This window comes from Pleurodeles waltl, chromosome 2_2, assembly GCF_031143425.1.
Source record: "Pleurodeles waltl isolate 20211129_DDA chromosome 2_2, aPleWal1.hap1.20221129, whole genome shotgun sequence".
In the NCBI taxonomy this organism is placed as follows: domain Eukaryota; kingdom Metazoa; phylum Chordata; class Amphibia; order Caudata; family Salamandridae; genus Pleurodeles; species Pleurodeles waltl.
In genome coordinates this window covers 708696147-708717967 of record NC_090439.1, presented here as the reverse complement: position 1 = coordinate 708717967, position 21821 = coordinate 708696147, and the positions used below count along the sequence as shown (strand labels likewise).

The window sequence follows — 21821 nt, the reverse complement described above, 5'->3', positions numbered from 1 at the left end:
GTACACTGTGAGCATGATGCGTGGGTCATGAATGTATGGAGTGCTGTGGATGTAAGCCACATGTTGGGGGTGCTGAGGCATCCTGGCCAGAGTGCAGCATGTAAGGTGGTCATTGTATGTGCGTCAGGGCAGGGGTGGGAACTGGTGGGCAATGAGTATGACGGTCCGGACAGGTGAGTAATTTCCTTTTCTGCTGTCTTTTCCTTCCAGGTCAGCGCCCACCAGAAAAAGGGTATTTGGCGTGCCATCACCAAGGAGGTGCGGACCCTGATGGTCTTTCACAGGCGGAGCACCCACTGCCGCAAGAGATGGGAGGACCTGCGCCGCTGGTCAAAGAAGATGGCAGAGGCCCAGCTGGGGCTGGGGCTGGCCTCCCAACGTGGAAGCGGTGCCCATCGCACCATGACACCCCGATGTTCTGCATCCTGGTGGTGGCCTATCCGGAGTTGGATGGGCGCTTGAGGGCATCACAGCAGCCACAAGGGGGTGAGTACAGATTCTGAAAGCTGACTTTGCACGCATTAGGAGGTACCTGGGTGGGGATGTGGGCTGTGGGTGGCCCTAGGCCAGGACGATCATGGCAGGGTAGGTCCCTTGTTGGGCAGGCTCTGGAGCACTCCTACCCCAATTGTGTAAGTGGCCATCTACTACTAGGCAGGGTCCTGTGGGTTTCTGGTGTGCAGATGCTGGCGTTAGGCATTGTACCCTATGGGCTGGTGACTGTCTCAGTAAATGGTTGGGTATGGCCTAGTGCATAGGGCTGCTCCCTGTGTGTAGTGTACGCCAACTGTGGTGTTGTTGCTGGCATTGGCCAAGTGTATCCTCTGTCTCCTCCCCTTTTTGTTTTGTCACCCTGTCCTTGCGTGCATTAGCATCATCTGGCAGAGGAGCAGAGGCACCAGCGATGGAGGGAGGTGCATCCCACATGGGCCTGGAGGCCGAATCCACTGAGGGTGAAGGCACCAGTGGGATGGAGGGCGAGGGGAGCACCACAACAGGGACAGTAGGGGAGACCACAGACAGCGACTCCTCCTCCGATGGAAGCTCCCTGGTGGTGGCAGACACCTCTGTGCCCAGCCCAACAACAGGTACAGCCGCCACCCCCTCTACCAGTCCCGCACTCCCAGCAGCCCCTCAGCGTGTTTCCCATGCCTGCTCACCCAGGAGGGAGGTCATCTCCTTCGCCCCAGGCACCTCAGGCCCTGCCCCAGTCACCCCTGCTGCCCTCAGTGAGGAGGCTATTGACCTCCTGAGATCCCTCACTGTTGGGCAGTCAACCATTCTGAATGCCATCGAGGGTGTTGAGAGGCATTTGCAACAAAGAAATGCATACCTGGAGAGCATTCACTCTGGCATGGTGGCCCAACATGGCCTCAGCACTGATGGCAGCCATTGTCCCTTTGTCTAGCTTCCCCCCTCATACTTCCTCTACCCAGTCCCAATCCCCTCAACCTAAGCCTATCCCAAGCACACATTTAGACCAGCATTCACCCAAATCACCACACAAAAGTGGTTCAGGCAAACATAAGCACCACACTTCATCTCACAGGCACTTACACAAGCACCATGCCCATGCAAACACACCAACATCCACTGCCTCCACTGTGTCCCCCTCCTCCTCATCGTCCACCTCCCTCCCAGTAGCGTCTCCACTCACGCCTGCATGCACTACATCCTCATCCACTACATCCATCACCAGCACTCCCATCACAACACAGCCCTCACGAGCAGTCACCACCCCCACAACCATGTACACATCCCCTGTGTCCTCTCCCAGTGTGTCTGTGACCCCTCCTCCCAAATTACACAAATGCAAGCACCCACCCACCCAACAGCCATCCACCTCACAACAGCATCTAGCCCATGCGACCTCCTACAACCACTCCCTCTTCCTCCACTCCCAAACCCTCTCCATCTTCCTGTCCCAGTGTGTTTAAAAAAAATTCCTGGCAAACATTGACCTCTTCCCTACCCCCCCCCCGTTCCTCCCCTCAGGCCAGGGTGTCCAGATCCCAGGCCAGCACCTCAGCTACCAAGTCGGCATTCGCTGTGGTACCTGCAACTCCCAGAGGATCAAAGGGAGCACCCGTCAGTCCATGCAGTGTGCCACCGACCTCTGAAAAGGACCAACCCATTCTGCCACCTGCCAAGATGAAGAAGGGGCCAGCATGCAGCACGGACAAGGAGCACGACCCACCCAGCAAGGCCTCCTCCAATACTCCAGCTGCCAGTGCCAAGGTCCCAGCAGCATCTACCAAGGTGAGGAAGGGGCAGAAATGCCAAGGCAAGGCACTTCAGACCTCGGAGGCTCCAGGTGAGGGCCTGCTGCCCACCATCAGAACCACCAGCCCCGCCACCTGTACCGCGGCATGCACTGCCACAAGCACCGCCACCTGCACCGCCACCTGCCCGCCGCAGCCACAACAACTGTCAGCAGCAGCATCCCAGTGGGCAGCCGTCTGAGGCTGCAGGAGATGGGCTGGTGCCTCCCACCACCACTGGAAACACCCCCACCAGCACTGGCACTACCACCAGTTTGCAGCCTTAGTCACCACAGGATGGAGTTTGGCCCTGTCTCCATGGAGTATTGTGCTACCTGTCCCCTGCAAATCTCGTGCCTCAGACACCCAGGTGAGGGTATGTGAACTGCCACACCCCAAGTGCTGCATCACAGGGTACAAAGGCCCCTCCAGAACCAGTGGAGAAAGGCATCCACTCACTCTATCCTTGGCAGGATGAAGCACACTGGGCACCAAGCCCCCTCCAGAACCAGTGGAGAAAGGCATCCACTCACCCTACCCTTGGCAGGATGAAGCACACTGGGCACAAAGCCCCCTCCAGAACCAGTGGAGAAAGGCATCCACTCACCCTATCCTTGGTAGGATGAAGCAGGCTGGGCACCAGGCCCCCTCCAGAACCAGTGGAGAAAGGCATCCACTCACCCTGTCCTTGGCAGGATGAAGCAGACTGGGCACATAGCCCCCTCCAGAACCAGTGGAGAAAGGCATCCACTCACCCTATCCTTGGCAGGAAGAAGCAGACTAGGCACAAGGCCCCATCCAGAACCAGTGGAGATGCCACCCCCTTGAGAGACTGTGGCTTTGCTCTCCCCAGGAGCAAGAAGTGGGCAAACCACCCACTAGAGAGACTGTGGCTTTGCACTCCCCCGGAGCAAGCAGTGGGCAAACCACCCACTAGAGAGACTGTGGTTTTGTACTCCCCAGGACAACGCTGTGGGCATGGAGCCCCCTCCAAGAGCAGTGGCGTAGACCATCTTCCGGCTGAGGTGCCCACCCTCCCCGTCCACCTGAGGTGCCTGTGTTTTTGTGACCTGATGTCCCTGCAGTGTTCTCTCCATATTGAGGAAGGAGTCAAGTGTGGGCTTGGCCCATGATTCTTGGCCCACTGGGCCACGGACATTTGCAAAGGACAGTGTATGGCCTTCTGTACATATTGTAAATATTTGTATATACTGTTGTTCTATTAGTTAAATATATCTGCCTATTTCTAATATATCACTGATTTAACTCAATTCCTCTTGTCATTGCATTCTAGGTAACGTGGTGTAAATGTAATGTTGAGGCATGTGTTTGTGTGCATGGTGTTGTGGGTGGGGATGGGGGTGTTGCGTGTTGCGTGTGTGTGTCACTCTCTTTTTCCTCCCCCCTCCCCTGAGTGCTAGGTGCAGTACTCACCGTGGTCGTTGCCGCCCCCTCCTTTGACATTCCTCGTGTATGAGGAGGTAGACTAGCATCAGCTGGACCTGCAGCTTGGGCTCCATGGCGTCCTGGTTCTTTGTTGATTGTCGGAAGGTGAGTGGTTTCCTTTCTGTGTACTGTTTCCGCCCTGCTTTTGATGGCGTTGGTAACGCCCCGGAAAAGATGGTGGATTGGCGAGTTGTAATTGGGTGGATGGTATATTGTCTTCCGCCTGTCTGTTGGCAGTGACCGCCGCGGTGTTTGTTGCTACCGCTGTGGCAGTTGGAGTGTTAAAGTGGCTGTCTGTGTTGGCGGTTTCCGCCGTGGTCATGATCCCATTTGTTTTACAGCCTGCCTGTTGGCGGTATTACCGCCGCTTTAACACTGACCCCCAGGGTTGTAATGAGGGCCATTATGTCTTAAAGGTACATTAGTGTGGAGTTAAGAACAGTAACTCTACCCTTACCTATTTCTACTTACTTTCACAATATTTTTGTTCTTGATATTTTTGTACGATCTTCTGCCCACACAATATTTTTTTCAGTGATCCACAAGAGGCTAAGAAGAAGTGTAAAAATGTTATAGATAAATTCATATACACAGAGACGCCATCGTCAGACACTCGCTATGTAAGACTGATGCTCATTTAATTCACGTCAACCTGGAATTCCCACTCCAGAATTGCTCCTTTGTATCCCAACATTAATGTCGGCATATTAACCCCATTGGTGCTGGGGTCGGCCACTGGCTGACACCCGCATACCTTCCCTGGTACAGGTCACGACCAATGGCTGACACCAGGGAGGTTTTTGAAAAATCCTCTGCGCTGGCTGGCTGTTGTTTTCTTGTGATCCTGCATCTTCCAGTATATATAGATCAATCTATATATAAATAAATAGCACCCAATCAGGCAAGGATACATGTGTGAGCAAGGCCGTCGGCATGGCCGAAACGCATTATGAAGGAAAATAAAATCTTTCCCTAGTATCGTATCCTTGCCTGAGTGGGTGCTATATATTAAATTGTGGACTAATGATTTTTGGACCAGTGTGTGCTCTTCTGGTTAGCACCCCACCTCTCTTCGGAGCTGTGGTTCACTTCGAGCAGGACTGCTACTTTATGTATGTATATATATATATATATGTATATACATATATATATATATATAGAGAGAGAAAGAGAGAGATCACTTTTTTAAATGCGTGAGTGGGTTCCCTGGGGGCTGCAATCGGCCCCAAGGGAAACCACACCCACATGTAAAAGTGATCTCTTTACGCACATATATATATATATTCACCACCAGTTCTCTTGCAGCTTGTGTCATCAAATCAATGCACATACTCCAACTGACGCCTTTCAACTGTAGCTTTTAGGCAGCAATAAAAAAGTCAAGCTAACTCTTGTGATTATGTTTCTGCTAGAAAAGGATCTGACTTTAGTCCAGTGGCAGTTTTGATGCCATAAGGTAGCGCAGAATGTTTTTATGGCTACTGCAAAGATCAAATCTGTATTTTATGTGAATAGCTGAGTGGATTAGTAAAGCCGGGCATTACCTGTGCTATAATACAAATGAAATGTATGTGCGAGGGGGGCTATGGAGAGATGAAGGGGACTTTTGCTGGGTGGTAGTGAGCGAATCCAAAGAGGAGGTCATGGAAGTGGAACCACCAATAATGATTGATGGATTGGGCGCCAGAGGCGCTAAAGAGTGTGACAATTGGTATGTGACAAGGTGAAGTAATAGTGTTTCTTTTTTGTTTTTTTGAGTGTCTTGAGAGAATGTGCTGATTGAGGGAAGAAGCAAAGGTAAGGTGACTTTTACTGTTGCACACATCACACACACACCCACCAGCAATTTTGTGACTGTCTACGTAGGCCAGTGTTTTAGAGCGACAGTTTAACCAGTAGAAGAGATGGCGTCTCGTTGGATGACTGCTGCACAAGACCTAACTCGGGTTATAGAGGACAGCTATGATGTAGGGTCAGAGACTGAGTCATGCAGATACTGAGACATCATCTGAGGGATAGGACAATATTGTAGGCTCTGGGAATGATTTTTCAGTCGGAGTGCTCTCTTGGGAGCTCCCCAATTTAGTTCCGCCCCAAATTCCACCGCCAAATCGTATTGTAGAGACATAAAAATTATCTATCACAAAATAACCTGGTTTCTTAAGGCAGGTACATGCATTTTTAGTCCTGGACTCGGCGGCCCTACAGGATAACCTACCAGTCCCAGACATTTCTGGAAATTAGACACCCAGGGGAGTCTACAGAGGTGTGGCTTGTGTGGATTCCCCAATGTTTTCCTAGCCAGAATACCATGCAAAAGTGAAATGTTGAATAAAAACTCTATTTTTTCTTGCATTTCTGTCACACAAATTACAGGAATATGTTGGGATCCCCAAAATTCCTACCACCCAGTGTTTCCCCACCTGTCCTGATAAAAACACAACCCCACTTGAGTGCCTGTACCTAGTGCCTGTGTGCTGGATGGATCATGCCGGGGTCAACACTTGCCCTAATGTAAGGACTAACATTGACCGTTGTGTGATCCATTCCTGACACGGGCACTAGGCATACCCACGCAAGTGAGGTACTATTTGTGGCTCCTCTCAGATTCCAGAACTTTCTATCATTGAAATGTGAGGAAAAAGAGTTTTCGTCAAATTTTGAGGTTTGTAAAGGATTATGGGTAACATAACCTGGTGAGAGCACCACAAGTTAACCCGTCCTGGGTTCCCCTAGGTGTCTAGTATTAAAAGACGCACAGGTTTGGTCGGTTTTCCTAGGTGCCGGTTGAGCTAGAGACAATATCCACAGCTAGGTACTTTCCAAAAAACATGTCAGTTTTCAATGTAAAAATTGAATGTGTCCATGTTGCGTTTTGGGGTGTTTCCTATTGAGGGCACTAGGCCTACCAACACAAGTGAGGTACCTTTTTTATTGGGAGAGCTGGGGGAATGCTGAGTGGAAGGAAATTTGTGGCTCCTCCTAGATTCCAGAACTTAACATCACTGAAATGTGAGGAAAAAGTTTTCTTTTCTGTCAAATTTTGAGGTTTGCAAAGGATTCTGGGTAACAGAACCTGGTGAGAGCCCCACAAGTCACCCCATTCTGAATTCCCCTAGGTGACTAGTTTTAAAAAATGTATAGGGTTTTCTAGGTTTCCCAAGGTGCCGGCTGAGCTAGAGACAAAATCCACAGCTAGGTACATTCCAAAAAACACAGCATTTTGCAAAGTAAAAATTTAATGTGTCCATGTTGCGTTTTGGGGTGTTCCCTGTTGAAGGCAATAGGCCTACCAGCACAAGTGAGGTACCTTTTTTATTGGGAGAGCTGGGGGAATGCTGAGTGGAAGAAAATTTGTGGCTCCTCTCAGATTCAAGAACTTTCCATCACTGAAATGTGAGGCAAAAGTGTTTTTTGCCACATTTTGAGGTTTGCAAAGGATTCCAGGTAACAGAACCTACTGAGAGCCCCACAAATCACCCCGTCCTGGATTTCCCTAGGTGTCTAGTTTTTAAAAAGGCACAGGTTTGGTAGGTTTCCCTAGGTGGTGGCTGAGCTAGAAGCCACAAGCCACAGCTAGGCACTTTCCAAGAAACACGTCAGATTTCAATGTAAAAATGTGATGTGTCCATGTTGCGTTTCCTGCTGCGCATACCCACATAAGTGAGGTACCATTTTCATTGGGAGACTTTGGGGAACACAGCATAGAAGAACAAGTGTTATTGCCCCTTGTCTTTCTCTACATTTTTTCCTTCCAAATGTAAGACAGTGTGTAAAAAGTATATTTAAAGAAATGCCCTGTAATTCACATGCTAGTATGGGGACCCCGGAATTCAGAGATGTGCAAATAACCGCTGCTTCTCAACACCTTATCTTGTGCCCATTTTGGAAATACAAAGGTTTCCTTGATATCTATTTTTCACTATTCATATTTCACCAAATAAATTGCTGTATACCTAGTATAGAATGAAAACCCATTGCATGGTGCTGCTCATTTACTGGCTCTGTGTACCTAGGGTTCTGGACAAACCTACAACCCCTACACATCCCTACAACCAGAAGAGTCCAGTAGACCTAACAGTATATTGCTTTAAAAAATCTGCCAAAGCTGGAAAAAGTTATAGAAGAAAACACGGACAGAAATGGCTCTTTTTTCACCTCAATTTCAATATTTTTTTTAATTCAGCTGTTACTTTCTGTAGGAAAATCTTGAAGGATCTACACAAATTACCTACCCCTTGCTGAATTCAGAATTTTGTCTAATTTTCAGAAATATTTAGCTGTCTTGGATCCAGCATTTGTTTCACAGTCAATTCTGTTACTAACTGAAAGGAGGCTGAAAGCAGAAAAAATAGTAAATATGGGGTATGTCACAGTAAAATGCCAAAATTGTGTTGAAAAATGTAGTTATCTGATTCAATCTGCCTGTTCCTCAAAGCAGGGAAGATGGCGATTGTAGCACTGCAAACCCTTTGTTGATGCCATTTTCATGGAAAAAAATCACATGCTTTCTTCTGCAGCCCTTTTCAATTTTCTTTCTGAAAAAAAAGAAATTTTAGCTGTATTTTGGCTAATTTCTTGGTCTCCTTCGGGGGAACCACAAACTCTGGGTACCTTTAGAATCCCTAGGATGTTTGAAAAAAAGGACACAAAGGTGGCATGGATAGCTTATGTGGACAAAATGTTATGAATGCCTAAGCACAAACTACCCCAAATAGCCAAAAAAGGGCTCAGCGGGAGGAGGGGGGGTAGGGAAAGAAGGCCCAGCAACTAACGGGTTAATCTGAAAGCTATTACCATTCTATTTTGCTCTAACCAACCTAAGCATAATCCTAGTGCCTGGCGCTCTGAAATGGCAAAAATTCCACATGACAGAGCAAAAGAAGACACCAAGGGCCACATGTACATATATCAGGTTTTGTGACTCAATTTGCGAGTCGCAAAAAATTATTTACAACAGTGTCAATGACACTGCTTGCGATTCCCAATGGGGTCGCATATGACCTACCTCATAAATATTCATGAGGTAGGTCGCAATTTGCAACCCCATTGGGAATGCCCGCCCTCATAGGGATGGTGGCCTGCTGGGGACAGCAGACAACCATGTCTGTGACTACTTTTAAATAAAGCCGTTTTTTTTTAAATCAAATGCAGCTTGTTTTCCTTAAAGGAAAATTATATGCATTTAATAAAGAAATGAAAAGTTTTCTTTGCATTTTTTCAGAGCTGGCAATTGCGAATGGGTTAGCACCAATTTGAAATTGGTGCTAACTGAGATTGTTTTATGACCGGATTCACTGTGACAAAACAATCATACATCGCACTGCAATTGGCAATTAGGAAGAGAACTCCCTTTCCTAATTGCAAATTGCAAACCCTTTTTGTGATTCAGTAAATAGATTACCGAATCGCTAAATTGGGTCTGTGCATCGCTAAATGCACGGGTCGTTTGCGGCAAGAAAAAAGCTTTGTACATACGTCCCTAAATTACATAAAAAAATAAATAAACAATGGAATGTGTATTAAAATGTACTTGGCATAAGATCAAGCCTTGTCCTTATTATCAGAGCATCTCAGGAGATACAAATAATAGGATTTGTGTTCTGCAGGAGCAACATGTACAGCGCCTTGTGTATTTCAAAGAATCGGAGCATAAATTATTTTTGTGACAAATGCTTTTTTTTTGTTAGACTAGGGGCTAGCTGTACTATCATACTGGTCACAAAAAGTGACCGCAGTTTGCAAACAGCGTTTTGATGCCAGTGTGGAATTTAAAAAAGCGACATATACTTTTATATGTCTGTGCGGAAAATTATGAATCGGATTGAATCTCAATCCAACCTACCCACTCAGTTAACATTCATTATAGGTAGGTCACAAATTGTGACTCAATACAATTAGACACATTCAGAGGGAAGATGATCTTCAAAGGTCACCAGACCACCATATGTCTGCAAAAATATATATTTTTTAAAAGCAGGCCATTTTGAATAAAGGAAAGGGAATGCTTTAAAAAAAGTGTTTTTTTTAAGAATGCCACCTAGAACTCTGGGAGTTGGCTATTGTTCCCTAGACAACTGTCTACTTCCCTAGAATTTTTTTTCACAATTCACAAAGCATTAGGAGTCCAAGAGAGCCCTTCTCTTTTGTGACTGATACCACCTCAACTTGGGAGTGGTAACTTTTATTTGCAACCAGAATTCTGGTTGCACACCATAGGTACATAGTATACTTATTTTTAGTTGGGAAAAAGCCCCTACAACCTGCCACCCCCAAATTGCAACTTGGTATCCATTCACAATCCCATTTTAGGGGTCAGTAAACATTTTGAAGACTTATTTGAGGTCACAAACTCTCCAATTTCGAAAACCACAGCGTTTGTGACTACAACTTATGTTAGTACGTCTAACCCCAAATAAAATCACATCGTCATTGTTAATGCTGAACTTTATTCATGAATATTCATGTATTCTGAGTGTTGAATTTGCATAGAAAATGTATTGACTTAGAGAAATGAATGCACACATTTGATGTTGGGCCCACGTGTGTGGCCATCAGTGTTCACGAAGTGTACTTATTAATGGCTTATTAATATGAAATGTTGAGCTTATGTTTGATTAAAGTAGTGATATGTTATATTAATGGTTATGCATTATGTATTAGCTTTATTAATCGTGGGCCTTAACTCAGCGAGGTCCTGGCCTAGTTGCATGACCTCATGTCAAGGTGCATTTTCTTAAGCGTTTTATAAAGTGGTTGCTTAGAGAATTAAACTGTGATTTTCCACTGTACTGACCAGTGCTCGTAGTTGAAGTTTGTTCTCATGAGAAACTGCTTGCTAAAAGTTGTTGTACTAGCTAGGGGAAACATTGTATATTGTGGTATGTGTAAGACTGACCTGCCCAGGAGAAGACAATGGCTGCACTGACTGGAGTATAAGTTGCAATAATATTGATGCCTGACAAGCCGAATGACGAGAGCGGGAAAAGAGGAGCCAATCATCGACATGTGAACCGTGTAGTAGTAAAACTTTAGATAGGGGTTTTTATTCTCATTGGACTAAATGTAAACAGGCAATCCTTTGACCAATTAGGACATGGGAAGTAGTTTTAGGAAATCTAACTTAGCCAGACTTTACAGATGGGAGAGAGCCCAATTTTCGATTATTCTTTTCTGAACTGCATAAAGAGACTTTGTTCTTCTGAACTTTGATGCTGAATCCTGATGTCTTGCTGACCGAACTGATGTCCTATTGACGAAGGCTGTCACAGCTTGCTGAACCATATTGAGGACAGGTACAATATGACGTAACTGACTGTTATGTCATTTTGCTTTTGTTTCTAGGTACCAACCGCTATTTTGATAGAGCCATAGTTGGTGTTTTCCAAATTTGGGGGAATAAATTGTTTTGCATGAAGCCCAAACATGCAATGCTAATCTGATGTTAGTTAGGGCCCTCACTGATGAAGTTCGCTAAAGTAGATGTTTTTTTCTTTGCTGAATCTAAATGTACGTTATATTGTCTGTGCAGTTATTCATGTTATTAATTTGTACTGTAACTTTAGAATGTGTGGTAGCTCAAGCTTTGATTAGAATGCAATTCTTTTGCCACTTTGGTCAGCCAGTATTTTTTTTTTCCATGTTAATCATTTGATTTTGAGACTAAGTTACGAGACATTAGCATTGTTAATATAGGGAAATAAACATTCTAACTTTTACATAAAGGTGTGGTTATTCATGGCCGAGAGGTCATGGGGTGTGGAAATGACTGTCTCTTATTGATTATTGATGTCATTGGTTGCTATTTGCTATTGATTTATATTGGTACGGGGTTATATGGTGGGAACAACTCGGAATGCAGTCAAAAGGTCCATAGGCCTATACTTGCCTCCCTTGTACGTTTACTTAATAAGGTCTGACGCGCTAACAACAGCAAAGATCCTGTTTTTTTAGGCATGTGACTTTATCAGTAGTGGTTGTGAAATGCTAGTACATTTTTCTGCAGTTTCCAAGGGCTATATTCACGGATCGTTGTGCCAGAGATAAACCGTCCTTCATAGAATGTGGAAATTTCTTATTGCATACGTACATGCGCACACACACACTCAAATAGTTTCCATCTCTTCCTCTACCTGTAGGATTTCTTGATTTCCTCGTGCGTCGCCCCTTTCTGCAGGTTCAGTATCTGGTACAGCGCTTCTCCTGATGTGGACAGGGACCTATGTCGTTGATCAGCCATACTCTCAGTGCATCACAGGGTCTTCTAAATGAAAGCAGGAAACAACACCCTTGATTGCAAACCGTTTCAGTGCTCTATAAAGAAAATGGTTTTAGTTTTAAAAGTTAAAACAGTTTTATAAAGCAAAAGATCATTTAGCAAAAATATTCATATTGATGCAGGCGCATCCTAAATTGGAGCTGCCGAATAAGAGCAACATGTGATTGCAATACACATATTTACATTTCAAGACAAATAGAAATAATGTAATTTTGAGTAAGTGCTAAAGCTCAGATTGCGGCATATGTGTTAGGGTTTTAAAGACAAATACTTATCCATTAGAGTGCACCTCCTCATCTACTGTCGGGTTACTGGCAGCCCAGAATGTTTAGTGGGAACTAACCCAATCTTTAGGTATATCTTCAGTGCTGAATTTAGTCTTCGCTTTGTCTAAAAAGAACCGGTAAAAGGGTTTTAATGGCAGGACAATTTTCAATCTGACCCTACGTAGCAGCAAGGTTTGCATATAGCATTCTATTTAGTTTTATAGATTATAGTAAATGTAATCATGAATTGGTTACACATTACTCTGGTTGGGAAATCTATTCTTTGCATAAGTATTTCCCTTGCCCGCCCCCATACCCTCAGGGTTGTAGCTTGGTCAGTAAGACTGTAGGGGGAGTGGGGTTGGGCTTCAGATTTCCCAACAATCACACTAGCATACAATGACAAAATACATTATACGACAAGCAGGGCCCATGAGAGAGTCCAAAGGAGAAGTGGAAAGGAAGACGGATACGGACATTTTTTTAAACTTTCAAAGCAGAGAGGGAGAGAATGTGATTTTTTTTGTCTGTGTTTATGTAAAAATGTCTTGTGAAATCCGACAGACACCTCACCATAACTGACTGAAAATATATGTACCCAACTATTTCCCAGAAAATACATTTATTAGGTGGGGTGTAACACCCCCACAGGATGTTGAGACTTTAGAGATAATGATGACACTTTTATTGTACTTGATGCCTACCCGCTCTTGCCGGGATATAGGTCACCAAACAGGTCCCTCCATTTATCTCTGTCCTGGGCTTTTCTTTCTATCTGACTCCAGGTGCAACCCACCTCCTTGCTGTCACCTCAAGTTCTCAATGCTTCTCGGCCTTCCTCTTTTCCTTTTCCCTTTGAGGGTTTCAGGGGAGAGCTTGCCTGTTGGTGTTTGACGAGGGCTTGCAGACAGTGTGACCTCTCAAGCCCCAGTACCTTCCATGATTTCTTCAATAGCAGGAAGCTGGAAATTCTACTGCCATAGGTCACTGTTACTGAAGGAGTTCGGCCAGCATATTTGAGGATGTTCCTCAGGCAGGTGTTGATTAATGTCTGGACTTTATTGGTGGTGATCACTGTTGTCCTCTAAATTTCTGTTCCTTACAGAAGGACTGATTTTAAGTTGGTGTTAAAAAGCCCTATCTTGGTTTGCAGTGTTAGTTCTTTTGAGCAGCTGAATGAAGGAAGCCCTTGCTTTGCTGATTCTTGACGCATGCGTCTGTGCTGCCCCGCCTGTCTAAGACACTGCCCAGGTAAATGAAGGCTACAACCTCTTACAGTGCATCGCCTGCAAGAGTGACTGTAGTTGTGCTGACCATGTTAGCCTTCAGAATCTTAGTTTTTCCCCTGTTGATGTTAAAGCCAACTTGTACGCAGTGGCTGCCACATTGTCAGTCTTCTCTTGCGTCTGCAGATGGGCATGGAGGAGTAGGGCCAGGTCGTCGGCAAAGCCCAGGTCGTCGAGCTACGTCCAAGATAGCCATTGGATCCCATTTCTTCTCCTTGCTGTGGATGTCCTCATGATCCAGTCTATGGCCAGCAGGAAGATAAAAGGAGAGAGCGAACACCCCTGGTGGACTCCGGTCCTCACTTCAAAGGCTTGTGTGAATTGTTCTCCATGGACTATCTTGCAAGTCATCTCCTCGTAAGAGCTAGTGGTGATTCTTATGAGTTTATCTGGCACACCATAGCGGCAGAGGAGCTCCCAAAGGGTTTCTCTGTCCACACTGTTGAATACTTTCTCATAGTCAATGAAGTTGACAAATAGGGGTGAGTTCCTTTTCAATTGACTGCTCATTGATGATGTGCAGTGTTGCAGTCTGGTCTGTGCAGGATCTATCTTTATGGAAGCCAGCTTGCAGGTCTCTGAACTGAGCACCGTCTTCCTTCCTTCTGTTCAGGATGACTCTTTTGAGCACTTTGCCTGGAGTTGGTAGAAGAGTTATCCCCCTGTAGTTACTCAGGTCACTTTTTTGGGGGATCTTGAGGAGATATACCTCCTTTCAGTCTGATGGCACCTTTTCCTCTTCCCAGATCCTTCCAAGCATGGGGTATCGCATGCCTACTTATGCTTAAATGTCTGCCTTACAGTCACTCTGCAGGAAAGTTGAGAGGTGATTCTATCTTCGCATTTCCCCAGGAGTCTTGTCAGCTGCCTTGCCCCCTTGCAGTTCTTCCGTTCCTCCATGCTCCTGGTTTCCCGCTCTCTCACCTCCCAAGAGCCCCTTCCTCCCTCCCTCCCAGGACCTATTTAATGGAGGTCCCAGGGTGGCTCTAGTGAGCAGGTCCAGACCAGCTCTCCCTGACTGCTGCCAGTGGCCATGCCCTGCCTGACCTGACTATCTCCCAGAAGCAGTCCACAACAGGCTCTCTCTACCCCGGCTCTGGCTTTCTGCACTAGGCCCAACACCAAGTTCTCCTGCCCCCAGAAGCCTTGACAGCTGTCTTGCCCCATTGCTGTTCTCCCGCGCTCCTAGTTTCCAGCTCCCCTGCCTCCCCAGTGCCCATCCCTCTGTCCCAGAACCTATTTAAAGGAGGGTGCAGCAGGGCCGCTCAGAGGAAGTATGCAGCTGGTGCACCGATAGCACCCCGAAGGGAAGCCTGTCTGCACTCATCCATGCCTTGACCCTGCTGATCGCCAGGAATCCAGGCCCTCTGGACTTCCACAGGTACTCAGCCGCTGATCTTCATGCCCTAGACCTCGGTCACAGCAACAACTGTTGCCTCGTATCTCTCTGCTCCACAGCTCAACCACCAGACATTGCCATAGCAACACCCATAGATTATAAGATAAAACACCATGACTGCACCAACAAGACCGGAGGCGGCGTCAACGTCATACACAAGGAGTCGATCACCTGCACCATCACTGACAACCAGACCATGTCTATCATGGAACACATGAACTTCCAGCTCCGCACCGACAATAACACCACCATCAAAGGCACCCTCGCTTACAGACCACCAGGACCACAGACCAGAACCAGCAACACCATTGCTGAATTCATCACCCCACTCGCTATTCTTGACCATTGTTAGAGAGTTCACCTGCCCCACAGCCATTGAAAACTCAATCCGCGCATCACAGGAGCTCTGTGATGCCCTCATCGACCATTTCCACAAAATGGCAACCGTATACAAGAACCTCAATCCCCAATCCTCCAGCACCCCCAGACTCCAATCAACCACCACAACTGACACCCTCTCACCTCTTAGAAACAACTCAGCACATCGAACACAACCACCCATGTGAACTCCATCCACTCCAGAGCACCCACTAACCCAGGCCTCCACCTACTCTTCAACCTCTGAAGAGATGAGATCAGCCACCAACTCACCATCATCATCAATGCCTTGCTAACCACAGCCACCTTTCCTGATGCCTGGAAACATGCCAAGATCCGACCCCTCCTCAAGAAACCTTCTGCAGACCCCAGTGAACTCCAGAACTACCAACCCATCTCACTGCTCCTGTTCCCTGCCAAAGTCCTGGAGAAGGCCATTAACCTCCAACTCACCAAACACCTGGTGAAAAACAACCTACCAGACCCCTCCCAAACAGGATTTAGCACCAACCAAAGCACAGAGGGAGCTCTGATTGTGGCTACAGACAACATCCGTGACCAACTCGACAAAAGAGAATCTGCCACCTTGATCCTGCTTGACCTCTCTGCCACCTTCAACACGATCTCCCACCATACACTCATCGATCACCTGCGCCAGATTGGAATAACAGACAACGCACTCAGATATATGCCATCTCCCCCTTCACATTGCAAGCCAAGTACAACATCTGCAGTGTTCCCCATGGCTCATCCCTCAGCCCAACATTCTTCAACAGCTACATGACACTATTTGCAAACATCATCAGATTGCACAACATCAACACCATCTCCTACTCCTACTACATACAGCTCATTCTATCGCTCTCTGTCTACCCCCACCTTAACTAAGATGAACTTCTGCAAATGCATGAAGAATGTCTCAGCATGGAAGAAGGACAACTGCCTAAAGCTTAATATGAAAAAGAGAGAAGTTCTCATCTTTGGCAAACACACCACTCTCTGGAAGACTCCTGGTGGCCATCTAAACTTGCACCCATCCCTGTGCCGAAAGACCATGCCTGCAACTTTGGCATCTTCCTAGACAGCGAACAATCCATGAAATATCACGTCAACATCACACTCCGCATGCTCTGCGAAATCTTCAAGCGGCTTCAAGATGTTTGATGGCTTGCCTTATTTCTTTTCTTTGTTGGTCTGCTGCAATTGAGATTGACTAGTCCTTGTCAGGTGGCTGTATGTCTGATGGAGACTGCAGCATGGGCTGGTTAGGCAGTTCTTCAAAGTGCTCCACCCATCTTTGTTGTTGGCTTTCATTACCCGTGATTGTCTTCCCAGCTTTGTCTTTAATGGGTCTTTCTGGCTTACTGTATTTGCCAGAGTTTCCTTGTCGTGGAGTTCTTTTAAGTTTCCATGGCTTACTGATTCCTGGGCTTCTGTGACAAGACAATTAATGAAACATTGCTTGTCTGCTATTAAGCTTCTTACCTTGAGCTTTTGCTTTTTCTGCTCATGTTCAGCCTTCTTTTTCTTTCTTTCTTGGATTTTGCAGAGAGTCTTGATGGAGAGCCATTCTTTATGTCGGTGTTTCTTGGGTCCCAGTACCTTCTAGCAGGTAGATGTCACTGTTTCTTTGATCTTCTCCCATTGATTTTCTACTGGGTCTCTGTCATCCTGTAGTTCTTGCAGGACCTGAAACTTGTTTCTGAGGGTGACTGAGTATTCACTCCTTTTCTGTGCATCTTTGAGGAGGGTGGTGTTATATAACTGGTGATGGTTTCTTTCTTTCATCCATGTTTTCTTCTGCTATAGCTTTAGCCTGGATCCAACAAGGTGATGGTCTTACACAACATTCACTTTTCTCATCACTGCCATATCCTGAAGGGACCTCTGAACTTCTTGGCAATAAAGACATGGTCAATCTGATTCTCTGTTGAATAGTCTGGTGGCACCCACATTGCCTTGTGTATGTTTTGTGTGGGCGTATAATACTGTCTATCACCAGACTGTTCAGGGCACGGAGATCTGCAAACTTTTCACCATCTCGTTCTTGTCACCAAGGCCATGGTTGCTACTGGCTTTTTTGTATCACTTCTTTGTTGTCACTTCCAATCTTCTTGGCATTGAGGTCCCTTATCAGTATAGCATTTCTCTAGGATTGACTGGAGTCTGTTGTAAAACTGTTCTTTTTTCTCTTCTTTGCTGTCATTTGTAGGTGCAAAGCGCTAGATTACATTCATGTTGATCCTCTTTTTCTTTGTGTGGAAGGTCGCTGTGATGATTCTGGGACCGTGAGCATTGCTTCCAACCAGAGTCCTGTTGGCCCTCACTATGCACAGTTTTCTCATCAATAATTTTACTGCAAATATTGCAGTGATATTATCAATGATGTCATAGATGATGTTATGAGTGATGTAATATATGGGGTAGCTAAGAGTGCATGGCAAAAACGCATGTTATAGTTACCTTAGGGCATGAGTTATAGCTACTTGAAATAACTCTAATTATAACTGCTGAATTTCTATGTGTTTGTTCGTTTGAACTGTGAGCCTAACGATAATGTCCCTGTAACATTTGTTTTTTAAATTGAATTTCTATGTTTTATTAAAGTCTATTTCCTAACTATTATGTTTCTATAACCTTCGTTTTTTTCAGTAAATTTCTATGTTTTTTTAATACTAAGTCATTTGAATTACTTTACATTAATACAACCTCCACCGCGCACAGCCTGTGGCTGGGTGCAGTGGGGGTTGCCCGCAGTGCCTGGCCTGCAGCCATGCCCTGGGCCAGCCCCTTATAACCACCCAACCCTGTGCCACACACGGCCTTCGGCCATGCGCTGCAGGGATTGACCCCCCTATAAGCACCCACCTCATGCCACCCCATAACCATCCATCCCCACGCCACTCATTAAGTGCTTTGTTGTTTGGTGGAGATGTGATCAAGAATGTGTCTCCAAAATGAAGGGTAAACGTGCTTGGGGGGGTCCTTATCGTTAGCTGTCCAGCATCGTGGGAAAATGTCGGGAAGACATTGCATACCGATAATCTTTATGGGGTGCGGCGAAAAGGGACGGACTTCTAGGCTATTTTGCATATTTGTAATTTTTAAATGGGGAGAACTCGATCTCTGGTCTCAGCAGCAGATGACAAGAAAGAATCCACTCATCACAGTCACTACATGAAATATTAACCTCCATCAAGGTTTACGGATAACCTTTCAAGGAGGAAATGCAGCAAAAAACACTTGCTTTGCCTTGACCATGCATAAGAAATTAGGATGATTAGTACTTTACAGAAGAGTAGCTTCAACTTGGGCACCTACTTTGTTTATATCTGTAAGTGCTTCCCGTCGAGGTTTCAATTCTGTGAAATATGCATTGTGCAAGAATGAATTCTGCCCTGTGTATTTATTCAAGAAGAGGCCACCATTTTGTGAAGAATGTTTACCCAACTAGAGCACTCTCTACTGGCTAATTAGTAAGTACTACCTCGTTGGGTAAATGTATAGTGCATTTCCTACACTACAGCTGGGTAAAGGATGCTGAAGTAATGTCTCCAGTGACCTTGTCTATCTGTAAATTTGCATATGTGATTGTTCCTTGAGCGTCTTCATCATATAACTTTTCAAGGTGGAACTGCAGAGAAAACACACTTTGCTTGGTGGAGATGCCATCACATTCTTCTGCATCAAAAATGTGTTTGCAGAAACTGAGAGAAACGCGCTGGGGGAGGCTTTCATTAAGCTATTATCCTGGTAAAAGGGTGGGAAGACATTGCATACCACTAATGTATATGGGGTGGCAAACGGGTAGAGCTTTTAGGCTATTTTTCATACTTGTAGTTTTTCAAAGGGAGAACACAGTCTCTTGTCTCAGCAGCAGATTACCAAAAAGAACCCACTCCTCACAGTCACTACATGAGATGTTGTGCTTGAAAAGAGCAAGGCTGCAAACACCTCCATCAAGGATTATATACTGATATTTGTTCACTGTGGAAATTCAGAGAAAGACACTTGCTTTGCCTTGGTCATGCTCAAGGACCGCAGGGGTGCCTCAATGCCCCTGCGGTCCCAGCCATTTACCCACCTACTGCGGGTGCCAGCATTGCATCCACATGCAGGGAGTTTCTGGAAATGCAGCTCCATGTGTACAGGAGCAATACTTTCATCTCTTTCCCTGGCCACATGTCTGTTGGCAGGGAAAGAGATGAAAACTCCACTTCCTGCAAGCAGGAGCATTATGACTGCTCCCGTTTGCTGGAAGCAGAGTGTTTGCTTTTGCTTGACGGGAGCTGTCAAAGCTCCTGCCAAGCAAAAGCCAACAGCTTTCTCCCGCAGGTGGCCACCTCAGGAAATAGCAGGAGCCGGCCCTGGGGGGTAGCAGTCCCTAGGACCAATAATGGCTCCAGGAGGTGGGCTGCGCACCCCATCCTCTCTTTTGCAAGGGCTGGCCCTGGTAAGGTGGTGGTCCCTGGGACATGGGCGGTGTCCATGCAGCCACCAACACTAATTTTTTATTAGCCCTAGGGCGGTGGTTGTCGTCGGGGCTTCATACAGCTCCAGGAGGGAAGTCTGTGTGGCCTACCTCCTCTGTAAAAAAAAAGTCTTTGTGAGGTGGTGGCCCCCCTTTTTCTCGGCCCCCGCTTGACGGATCTTCCCAAAACTTTCCATGTACTAGACCCAAGAAGACACTTTTTTTGATGAAATCTCATCAAGATATGGACAAGTCAAAAAATGCTTTTCCTATTGAAACCAGGACTTAGCTACAGCTACCCACTGTAAAAGTGAAAAAACAAAGGTGCTGTCGACGTTATAGTTAGGTTCTGTATTTAACCATACACAACCATAGAATTCAGTAGTTAGAGCTATTTCACCTAACTATAACTCGCGAACTAAGGTAACTATAACTCGCGCCCTTGCCATGCACAGTTTTATTATGAATCATTTTCTTGCAAATGTTGCAGAGATAATATCAAAGATGCCAAAGAAGAGGTCATCAATTATATAATATGTGGAGTAGTTAGCTGTGCATGGCGAAGGCACGAATTACTGTTACCTTAGGGCACCAGTTATAGTTACTACTACACTCATGATATTCATTTCATGAGCAAAATGTCCCAAAACACACACACACTTTAGTTTACTACCATTTAAGATCATGCACCCATCTTGCCCTTGCTGAAAAACGGAGGATTCAGGCAGGAATGCCAGAACAATGACCTGACCTACCTGAAAAGAAAAGGTCAAACAATCTGGACACAAACCAGATCAAACAACGTACGCTGATCCTTTTATGGGACACTTTAAAGGTGGTCATGAGGGGAAAATCATTTCTATGTCCTTTTGTATTCAACCCTGTCCCTTACAAGAACATTGTGCAATATGGTCAGATGGGCCTTCCGAATATCATTCAGGAAGTTCTAACAATGTTTCCCAATAGGCATTGGTCTGCAACACCTTTGGGAGCCTATTCTTTCTAAGAGCAAGAGAACCATGGGCCACATTTCAATACTCTAAATCAAGAAACCAAAACCAAGGCTTAGCTTGAAGTTGGACTATCTGAAAAAATAGGCTGCACACAGAGCAGCAGTTGAATAAGGCCAAGAACAAACAGAACAAGAATCACTGCAAAATGTTAATTAGAGAATACCACATGGCAATTTACAGATCAAGAAATTACATTATGCTGGAGGGTTAACTGGTTCAATGTAGCATACATGCAAACTTTTGAAGTTCTAAGCGAAAATATTTGATAAAAAGTCTTCCAGTATGATAGGCAAACCATGCTGAGGAACTTGTTAATGGTAAGGCACTTTCATTTAGGAACATAGAATGAGAATGACCCTTTAGTATTATTGATACAGCCCTAAAAAACCTTATCTAATTGTCTACGGTGGTACGACCCTCTCAAAATGTTTCTGCCAGATGCTTTTGCATGGATTCGTCTGTTGAATGGAGTTACGTTGAGACTCTTCGTGCCAGACACTTGGCATGTGTGTCAATAGACCGCTTTGTTTGGCATGTGTGTCAAAAGACCGCTTTGTTTGACGTGATTATAAAGAATGCATGGTTTTGCAGAATGGATTAATGAGGCCATCTCTGAGCAGGAGATAGAATAAGTAAACATGAGAGCAAGGGATAGTGAAAGTGATGAGAGAGAGAGAATAAAAGAGGGAGGTAAATGGAAAGGAAGAGAGGAGTGAATAAACAATAGAGAAATTGGTGAGAGATCTTTAGCATTAGGATGCAATGAGGGAGGTAATGGTGATTCTGATGAAAATAAAACTGCAGAATTAACATCCACACCTAACACCCTATTTAGAGTTCCTTTGATGGCAAGTAAAAATGCAATGCCAGTCGGTCAAACCATCACCTATACCTGCCATCAGATCTGCAGGCTCTGCTGAAGATTGTCTGCCACTTTCTCTGGCAGAGTTTAATCTGTGAAGGACTACAATGGAAAGTGACCAATAAAAGGCAGGTAACCATACTATGAAATTGTGCTTAGCG

At 45.5% G+C, this 21821-nt stretch overlaps 1 protein-coding gene across 1 annotated transcript in view; it reads right to left on the bottom strand.

Moving 5' to 3' along the window:
- The window catches only part of DNAJC5B (DnaJ heat shock protein family (Hsp40) member C5 beta), a 244606-nt gene extending 232590 nt beyond the window's left edge, over nucleotides 1-12016 (bottom strand). Inside the window, exon 1 of the mRNA XM_069218903.1 lies at nucleotides 11840-12016. Coding sequence (XP_069075004.1) covers nucleotides 11840-11946 — 107 coding nt within the window. The 5' untranslated portion in view covers nucleotides 11947-12016. The remainder of the gene's footprint in view (nucleotides 1-11839) is intronic.
- Between the last annotated feature and the right edge of the window lie 9805 nt (nucleotides 12017-21821).